Here is a 10,654-nt window from a genome sequence, read left to right as displayed (position 1 = left end):
ACAATTCACGCGCATCGCATGATCGCAACCTGAACCCTACTGCTCCAGTAATAATGTCTGAATATAAAATGACTCTTATTTAGTATGACCATGATTGCAAAATACCACGTCATAACTTTTCATGAAATGTTTTTGGTGGGATAGACTTTTGCAGACGAAGGGTTAAATGGGCGTTTTCAGAAATAAATATTGAAAACCTGATTCTTTCACATCTGGACGTTCTTGGGCTCATTCTACTCAGAATCGACAGCATTCTCCATCCCACCATTAAAAAAAGATGACCCAAAATGTCCATTCCATTACGTCACGTTTTAGTATGGGAAATTTTTTCACTTGTATGTCCGTGACGTAGTGGAATGTACAATTTTCATACAAATTTTTGGGACACTTTATTTTATCATCATAATTGAATATGCTAGTGATTCTGAGTTGAAAGAACCCAAAAACACCGGGATCTGTGAGAATCGGGTTTTCGATATTTATTTCTGAAAACGCCCAAATACTATAAAACCAGGGTTTCAAAAGTAACCCAGGTGACCGTAACCATGACAACGAGAGACAAGAAAAAGATGATTCATCCAAATATAAACCTCAAGTCAGTGCCATAGATACTTTAATGAGTTCTAACTCATCAAAGTGTCTATGGTTCTGAGGTTCTAACCTTATTTCTACGTTATGTTATATGCAGGTAGCTAATAGCTATCTATTTCTAATTATGGCTTACATGATTAAAATAAAATAATATAAGGACTTCGTATCTAATTGAAAATGGCAGTTTAACGATAATTTTAATTTATTTTTTGATTAAATAATAAACCAAACTTTTATTGATTTTGTGATTGAATAGGTACTGTGGATTTTAATCCAATCCAAATCCAATTATAAATCCAATTAATTCAATCCAAATGCAATTATTTTTAGTAATTACAATACTGGGTACCTATATGCAAGTGCTGCCTACCAAGCATCATTTGTACATAAGTAATAGGAGAGTAAGAATGGCCGAAAGTCGACGGCCGGAAGATATTACCGATATCAACTAACTAATATTTTATTTTCAGATACTTACCTACATGAAAATATTTTTTTGTCATTAACTTGACTTTTTTAGCTTTTGCGATGTCGTGGGAGCCACAGTAACAGCAAACCCACTTATTAAAGCAGTACGTTGTACACAGCGTGTGTTTTTAATATATACATAGAGTTAGAAAAGTTTGGAGCGATTTTGATAGCCCACGCAGTGCAAGTGTTATTTTAAACGTCAAACTTCTATGAAATTATGACGTATAAATAACACTTGCAATGCGTGGGCTATCAAAATCGCTGCAAACTTTTCTTGGTCTAACTCTACCTACATGTATTATACAAAATAATGTTTTTATACTAATGGTACACTTCGTTTTGCCATCTCTTTTATTTTCAGAAGACAGGTAGGTAAGTGATGTATTTTTCTGTTTTCCGGTCGGAAAACGTCACCTTTACACCCTGAAGGGCTAAGCGAAGTTGCCGCCTTCCGGCTCCGTCGAACAGAAAAATAGTATACACACCTCGGCCATGCAGTAAATAAGAAAATATCAGATCACATTTTAGTTTGAATTTGGTGTGATCTGACACATGTCTCACTTGACTGCTCGAGATATTTAATACGCCTAGTATTAAGACTATTTATTTTAGTTTTTAAGAATCATGTAAAAGTGCAAACAAGTATTAAACGATACATTTTTGCACTTCCTTATTTAAATTTGTTCAATAACCATCGGAAAATCGGAACTTTTGGGTAGGGTAGGATTGTTAGGTAGGGCACTCTACAGTAGGCAGGCAGGGTTTATGTAAAATACCATTGCTTTTACCAAAAAAATTCTGATTCTGATGTTAAGTTTTATTTAATTAGCATTTATTCATAATTCTCGCTACTATTGCCGCAGCCGCTGTCTCACTCACAGCGAGTGTGGCGACAGTAGGAGACTCATCCCGATCATAATTCTCGCTACTATTGCCGCAGCCGCTGTCTCACTCACAGCGAGTGTGGCGACACTAGTAGACTCATCCCGATCATAATTCTCGCTACTATTGCCGCAGCCGCTGTCTGGCTCACAGCGAGTGTGGCGACAGTAGGAGACTCATCCCGATCATAATTCTCGCTACTATTGCCGCAGCCGCTGTCTCACTCACAGCGAGTGTGGCGACAGTAGGAGACTCATCCCGATCATAATTCTCGCTACTATTGCCGCAGCCGCTATCTGGCTCACAGCGAGTGTGGCGACAGTAGGAGACTCATCCCGATCATAATTCTCGCTACTATTGCCGCAGCCGCTGTCTCACTCACAGCGAGTGTGGCGACAGTAGGAGACTCATCCCGATCATAATTCTCGCTATTATGGCTCAGCTAATGGTACACTTCATTTTGCCATCTCTTTTATTTTCAGAAGGCAGGTAGGTAAGTGATGTATTTTTCTGTTTTCCGGTCGGAAAACGTCACGTTTACACCCTAAAGGCCTAAACGAAGCCTTCCGGCTGGGTCGAACAGAAAAATAGTATACACACCTCGGCCATGCAGTAAATAAGAAAATATCAGATCACATTTTAGTTTGAATTTGGTGTGATCTGACACATGTCTCACTTGACTGCTCGAGATATTTAATACGCCTAGTATTAAGACTATTTATTTTAGTTTTTAAGAATCATGTAAAAGTGCAAACAAGTATTAAACGATACATTTTTGCACTTCCTTATTTAAATTTGTTCAATAACCATCGGAAAATCGGAACTTTTGGGTAGGGTAGGATTGTTAGGTAGGGCACTCTACAGTAGGCAGGCAGGGTTTATGTAAAATACCATTGCTTTTACCAAAAAAATTCTGATTCTGATGTTAAGTTTTATTTAATTAGCATTTATTCATAATTCTCGCTACTATTGCCGCAGCCGCTGTCTCACTCACAGCGAGTGTGGCGACAGTAGGAGACTCATCCCGATCATAATTCTCGCTACTATTGCCGCAGCCGCTGTCTCACTCACAGCGAGTGTGGCGACACTAGTAGACTCATCCCGATCATAATTCTCGCTACTATTGCCGCAGCCGCTGTCTGGCTCACAGCGAGTGTGGCGACAGTAGGAGACTCATCCCGATCATAATTCTCGCTACTATTGCCGCAGCCGCTGTCTCACTCACAGCGAGTGTGGCGACAGTAGGAGACTCATCCCGATCATAATTCTCGCTACTATTGCCGCAGCCGCTATCTGGCTCACAGCGAGTGTGGCGACAGTAGGAGACTCATCCCGATCATAATTCTCGCTACTATTGCCGCAGCCGCTGTCTCACTCACAGCGAGTGTGGCGACAGTAGGAGACTCATCCCGATCATAATTCTCGCTATTATGGCTCAGCTAATGGTACACTTCATTTTGCCATCTCTTTTATTTTCAGAAGGCAGGTAGGTAAGTGATGTATTTTTCTGTTTTCCGGTCGGAAAACGTCACGTTTACACCCTAAAGGCCTAAACGAAGCCTTCCGGCTGGGTCGAACAGAAAAATAGTATACACACCTCGGCCATGCAGTAAATAAGAAAATATCAGATCACATTTTAGTTTGAATTTGGTGTGATCTGACACATGTCTCACTTTACTGCTCGAGATATGTAATACGCCTAGTATTGAGACTTTTTTTTTTAGTTTTAAAGAATCATGTAAAAGTGCAAACAAGTATTAAACGATACATTTTTGCACTTCCTTACTTAAATTTGTACAATAACCATCGGAAAATCGGAACATTTGGGTAGGGTAGGATTGTTAGGTAGGGCACTCTACAGTAGGCAGGCAGGTTTTATGTAAAATACCATTGCTTTTACCAAAAAATTTCTGATTCTGATGTTAAGTTTTATTTAATTAGCATTTATTCATAATTCTCGCTACTATTGCTGCAGCCGCTGTCTCACTCACAGCGAGTGTGGCGACACTAGGAGACTCATCCCGATCATAATTCTCGCTACTATTGCCGCAGCCGTTGTCTCACTCACAGCGAAAGTGGCGACAGTAGGAGACTCATCCCGATCATAATTCTCGCTACTATTGCCGCAGCCGCTGTCTCACTCACAGCGAGTGTGGCGACAGTAGGAGACTCATCCCGATCATAATTCTCGCTACTATTGCCGCAGCCGCTGTCTCACTCACAGCGAGTGTGGCGACAGTAGGAGACTCATCCCGATTATAATTCTCGCTACTATTGCCGCAGCCGCTGTCTCACTCACAGCGAGTGTGGCGACAGTAGGAGACTCATCCCGATCATAATTCTCGCTACTATTGCCGCAGCCGCTGTCTCACTCACAGCGAGTGTGGCGACAGTAGGAGACTCATCCCGATCATAATTCTCGCTACTATTGCCGCAGCCGCTGTCTCACTCACAGCGAGTGTGACGACAGTAGGAGACTCATCCCGATCATAATTCTCGCTACTATTGCCGCAGCCGCTGTCTCGCTCACAGCGAGTGTGGCGACAGTAGGAGATTCATCGTAACAACCGTTTGCTCATAGCGTAGACAAGGGAATGCGGAACACGCGGGAGAGTGCAAATATTGGAGCCGCTATGTACACCGCTGAAGCAGGTGGCGCTTTGCGGCGCCATACTCTTGTGGTAATTGGATTGGCAAACGTGAGCGCTTGTCACACTAGTCACCGCATGATACCGCACTGTAGGCTATACCCACCTACTTTAGCAGCCCAACTTGATGGTGCAATATTAGGCACTACCTACTTCACGTGTGCGCGTCGTATGGCCTTGTTTATGCGCGGAGAATGTTTGTTTAACTAACTATATAATAACTAAAGAAGCCAATTTCAATCTCCAGATAAAAATTACAACAGCAGATGCGACGCTATGAACAAGGAAAATTCGACAAATAGTAAGTATATCTTCTTCCACGCGTGCATTAACCTTAGAGTAACTATTACATTATGATACAAGTGTGCTACGTTGGCCACTACACTGATGGAGGCGATATTGTGTGCAATAAGAAAGCCGATGTGTGTTAATGGGCCCACAGATTACCAGTTTGCCAGATGATATCAGCCTGTCAGTTAAACGCAAAAAAAGACAGTTCCGAACAACTGACAGGCTGATATCGTCCGGCTAACTGGTAATCTGTGGACCCCTTAATGAACAAAGTACCTATACCTACATGTTTCATAAAATGTTGTTTGAACACACTTGCGAGGAAAAAACAAAACTAATACCTATTATCAAAGACTCCAGTTTGCAATATTCTTACCCAGCACAATGATTTTCATCACATTTGCCATGACCCTAAACCTTTTGGACGCCAATGACCGATTAATCGGTCACAGACCACAGAGTAACATAGACCTACGTGCATATGCATAAAGTTCAATTTCAGTTTTGACACTCCGGTGACATGGCGTCCGCGTGACAGCTTTTGTGTTTGACACGGCGTCGAAAAGGTTAAAAAACTATGACATTTCGAACATTCTTCCGCGGTATTGTCATTTTTTGACATGTTAGACATCGAAGGCATATTAATCCGGCATTCAGCCACGATTGAAAAAACGGGCCGAAAGTGACGCTTTCCGGCCGGAGGACAGAAAAAATAATTTACACTTTACAGGTTATCATTATCATTGTCAAACATAATCCATATAATCGTTTACAGTATATATGGTGCTACTTTACCGCCCTAGGGCGGGATTAAGGACAATACGTGCCAATGTCAAAAATTTAAAGGGCCATATGTACCTACTGTTACGTTGTACAGTATACACGTGCGAAAAGGTTATTCGCAACTCGTGTCGATTTAAAACACCCCCTATTTCAATTTATCGCCACTCGTTGCAAATGTTCTACTTTTCGCACTTGTATTGTAATGTACTATTTATTATAATTATATTACAATGTCTGAACGAACTACATTCAGCCTTTATTATTTTCAGAATGGATCGACAGGGTGGAGCTGGTGGGGAAATGCTACCGTTTGCTCCTGGACGAACAGCCACAGACACAAAAAAATGCCAGCGGGCTATGTGAAGCAGAGGGCGCGCGTCTGGTGGTGTTAGAAAACGAGGTGAGGACTTGGGGACCTTTCACATCTCTAATCTTAATGTATAAACCGTGGAAACTATACGTCTATCGGCGCGATTCGGGAAGTGAATTAGAGATCAACTAGATACGATGTAGTAAAGATTTATCTAATTCATTACCCGAATCGCGGCGCCAGCCGCCATAAGGTACTTTTTGCCTTGGAACGTCACATATCTTTAATATATCGTACCTATCTCTAATTCATTTCCCGAACCGAGTCGTAGGTAAGTATATATATATATCATTTTATAATATTGACTTACGGCTCGAGTCGGAAAATGAATTAGATTTCTACTAGACTTCAACAAGTTATGATACGGATAATTTAAAGATATTTGTAAGATAGATATGTCAGATTTGACGTTTCCGCGATTCTGGAGGTCCTCTTGAACGATTTCGACAAGTTATGACTTAGATATCCAAGTCACATCTAGTCGATAATATAACTAAAGCTTGAACACGTCAAAACGTGGGCACATAAAATTACAAATAAATAAAAAATAAAGGTCTAATGGAGCGAAATATATATTGAACATAATTGAAAATATTATAGTTTATCATGCTAATATACTAGACTATCATTTCAGCCTCAGGATTTGACATGTCACAGACTTCGTGATGACCAGGACACAGGCACTTTGCACGACATGATTACTGTATGTTTAAGTAGTCCAAGCCAGAGTAATTTGCGGATAAGTTGATAATATAACTTTAACAGGTGTCTTTTTCAAATATTCATTGATATGGGCCCAGTCCATTGCCATCCGACTTCATTAATTACCATCCGCCAAAAGTACCCTTTTGGAATTTTCGGCATGTCTATCATGTTAATACCCCTTCGTCACTGTTATAGTGTAATGACAACACGATGAATGCTACCAAAATAGTAACTGTGAGCTGTGGCTTCTTTAAAATAGGTTTAGATCATTTTCGCAAATGTTTCTTGCACACATTTCTATAGTCAATGTCCCTTATGCGAATCAATTAACGGCGTCACTTGATGCAATCACAAGTAGCTGGCTCAACCAATAAATAATGGGGATACTTAGCATTATTTTTATCTTGCAATCTTCGGGAATGTATTAGCAACTCATACAAGTCAAACTTTTTATTTTGTGTATTGCTTCAAGTTTGTATTTCTATAGAACCATCGTCTAACACCTAACACGCTCAAATACGTTAAAAATGATCAAACGTTTTAATATCCTACATTTTGCATACAAATTTCATTTAGCACCGCTATTTTGGGAGCAGATAAGCTCTTGCTAGCTCTTAATCTAACTTGACTTCTCTTTTTGTACATACATTTAAGATATTTGTACGTTTTTGGCAACATAAGAAAAGATAGGTTTCGGTCTTTATGTAAGAACGCTGTATGTTTCTAGTTTCTTTTTTTATCTCATTTGTATCTCGGGTTTTTCTGCTTTCTGGTTGTCTTTCCATTCATTGACGTCTCCGCAACATTTCAAAAACACAAAAACTAATCGATCCTCGATATATTAACATTTTCACAAGTTTCTTTAGCCTAATCGACTTTTCCAATGCTATTGGTGCAAAGTGATTTCGCTCCGTTATTGTTCTTCTTATCGTGCGATTTTAATTTAAGTAAAGAAATAAAATTTAACCATCCTTTACAAAATTTATAAAAATGTGTGCCCACGTTTTGGCGTGTTCAAGCTTTAATGTAGATCTAGTTGATCTCTAAATCGTCTCAAGATCTTGTGATTATCTTGAAATCCGAATAGGCCTGTTATTGTACCTGTAATCGTACATAATATACATATACTAGTTATGTATTTATTCTGTAGTTCGTTCATTAGGCTAATATGAGTTTCTGTACTTAAGTAGTCTATATAAAGCAGCGGCCTGACAAGCTTTATATTTTTTGCAATATTCTTCTTACAATGAACATGTATACTTGTTTTAACATAATATAGATTTAATTGTGTTGCAATGGGCGTCTCAATTCTTATTTCATTTAATATGAGGAACTAGAGTGCACAGAATATAATATATATGAATTTGCTACAGACTTTAGACTTATCGACAGCTTATTGAAAAGAGCTATTCTATATAACTACATACAACCTTTCAATTTCCAAAAGTATTAATACATATTTAGGTACCTACTTGTTTTACAAGGGGGCAAATTTGTTGTTAATAAGCTCTCGTGCTAATATTGTTACCCAACTTTACCCAAGCCAGCGAAAAATTCCAAAGCGAAATATAAGAAAAATGGAATCTTGAATGTTGCTAGGGTTTCAGGGCACGAGGGTTAAACAAATTTTGCCACCGAGTAAAACAAAATTTTTCACCACACCAACACAAGGAAAATACTGGGTACCTAACTGTAAAATATCAAACAAAATCAAAGCAAATCAATACCTATTGCTGTCATGTATTTCATGAATAAATATTCATCGGTACCTACTAGATAGCTGTAATGTAGAAAATGTAGGATATGGGGGCACGGCCGTGTCCCCGTCAAGACGAGACAAACACGGCAAAAGGCAGTGCATATATTTTCTCGGCACCTTTCGTCGTATTTTCGAACCCTCGTAGTATCGGCTTAGATAATGCTAGAAAGTGGCTTTTGTATTTATAAATGTTGCTACCCAAGTATTTTTCATGACACTAATATGATGGCACTGTACTGACTAGGTATTACTCGTAGAACACCTAATTTATAAATTGTTTGAATTTTGAGGAGGAGCACAATATCGTCGCGGAGATAACAGAAGGGGTGGGTGATGGCTACGGCTTCTGGACTGACTACACGCGGGAATCGAATGAGGATCTGTTTCAAACTAGCGATAGTAAGTGCCACCCAATATAACCATAGTAATCCTACAATTTTTAGGTTTCCGTACTAAAGAGGTTTGTTTTCTCGATCTTTTTGTACGCGTCCGAAACTTGGACCTGGAAGAAGAAGACCAAAGTGGTAAAAAAAGAACCCTTAAGGATTACTCACGCTAGAACGGGCGGGGTCCGGGGCGAGGATTGCGACACTTCGTTTTCTATGAAATTCTATAGACTAGCTGTAAATTATAGAAACTAATAAACCGAATGCTTAGTAAAAATAACTAAATAAATATTATTTAGTTTTTGATACATATATTTTTGAAATGGCATTTTCACTAGCTTTTATTTAATACACATATTGCTATGGTAAAAAAAAACGCGATTTCATTTGTGAGCTCCATTTAAAAAAAAATATAGCCTATTGTCACGACCACAATTCTGACAAATTTAACGACTCCTCATATGTCAATAAGCGTCCAGCCGTTTGGACTGTATGGTGTGGTGTGCATAGTGCGTAGGGCATACGCTCGAGAAACATTATATACCCGCCTTCTGACGCCGTCGCGTCTGAAGTGTCGGACCCGGCCCCTTCTAGCGTGAGTCATCCTTTATGGCAGGGTTAAAGTGGGGTCCACGGACCCCTTAGAATATGCTACAGAAGCATATTTATCAGGGGTCCGCAGTGGGTCAGTAACTGTAAACATGCTTATTAGAAAATCATCTTGAGGTGATCTGTTCTAGAGGAGACGATTCACGAGGTGGGCTACCAGAAGTGGAGCAAGGAACTGAATTTACAAGATTTCGCTAGACAATGGTATATGGGAATCATGCTCACTCCCGACGAGTGCATGTACAATATAATGTAAGTCTTTGTCATATGGTGGTTACCTCAATATCACACTGTAGCGCTACCACTACCACTACCGTACCGTTTGGCATACCGCTAGCACTAGCTAGCGGTATGCCAAAAAACGCTGGAAATTGTGTTAAAAGCATGAAAATCGGTACGATATATATATATACGTCGGGCCTACTAAGCTGGGTTTCTTGCTGGAGTATGCTCGGCTAGACTAGGTGAAGCGAACCAGCGACAAACCCTCAACACCTCTGAGACCACTCAGAGGTAAAAACCCCAAGTCAAGTAAAAAAAAAACATTAGGAAATTTTACCTATAACTAGCTAGGCAGGCTAGGGCTATTTGTTGCACAAATAACCAATATTTTTTTACAGGAAAGATGTAAAGACATGCTTCGCATTATGCGAAAAATCAATTTCCATGGAGAAAATTGGGCTGGTTTAGGAAAATAAAAGATTACGATACCTTCCAGCGGTTTTACTTAGCTCCTACGTCCTATTGCTGACATCTGCATTGCATTTTATATAATTAATTTTAATATCCAGGATGTCCCAAGACTATGGGACATCAAGGAAAAGTACCTTAAATATTGTAGATAGGATATTTTACTGAAAGAAGACATTATTTTAATTAAAAAAAACAATTTAAACTGCATTCAAAGATTTTAAATAATTACATGGTTGAACCGGGAATCGAACCCGCTACACGAGAAAAAATAAATAAATATAATATAACCATACCCCGTAGCTTTATCATACCGATCGAAAGGCTTCATCATAAAGATTAATTTTTGCTATATAACATAGTGTCAAAAATAAAAGGAAGACCATGAATTTTAACATTTTTAATTCAAAATTAAACAATTTAATTTATCAAGTGCTCAAAATGAGTCCCATTCTGTTGAATACAAAGT

At 39.3% G+C, this 10,654-nt stretch overlaps 1 protein-coding gene across 2 annotated transcripts; it reads left to right on the top strand.

The window, feature by feature from the left end:
- Nucleotides 1-930: 930 nt before the first annotated feature.
- On the top strand, nt 931-10,207 carry LOC134801429 (uncharacterized). 2 transcript variants are annotated; one of them, XM_063773983.1, is made up of 6 exons: nt 931-1,163; nt 4,840-4,893; nt 5,936-6,066; nt 8,791-8,899; nt 9,627-9,747; nt 10,116-10,207. In XM_063773983.1, the coding sequence occupies exons 2-6, from the start codon at nt 4,869-4,871 to the stop codon at nt 10,183-10,185; spliced, it is 456 nt and encodes a 151-aa protein (XP_063630053.1). In that variant the 5' UTR covers nt 931-1,163; nt 4,840-4,868; the 3' UTR covers nt 10,186-10,207. The 2 variants fall into 2 exon arrangements, with proteins under 2 accessions (XP_063630053.1, XP_063630052.1); XM_063773982.1 differs by having other exon boundaries at nt 934-1,163; nt 1,424-4,893.
- Nucleotides 10,208-10,654: the final 447 nt, after the last annotated feature.

This window comes from Cydia splendana, chromosome 22 (genome assembly GCF_910591565.1).
Source record: "Cydia splendana chromosome 22, ilCydSple1.2, whole genome shotgun sequence".
NCBI classification, from domain to species: domain Eukaryota; kingdom Metazoa; phylum Arthropoda; class Insecta; order Lepidoptera; family Tortricidae; genus Cydia; species Cydia splendana.
Note: the sequence above shows the minus strand (reverse complement) of the source record. Positions and strands in the feature narration are given on the sequence as shown.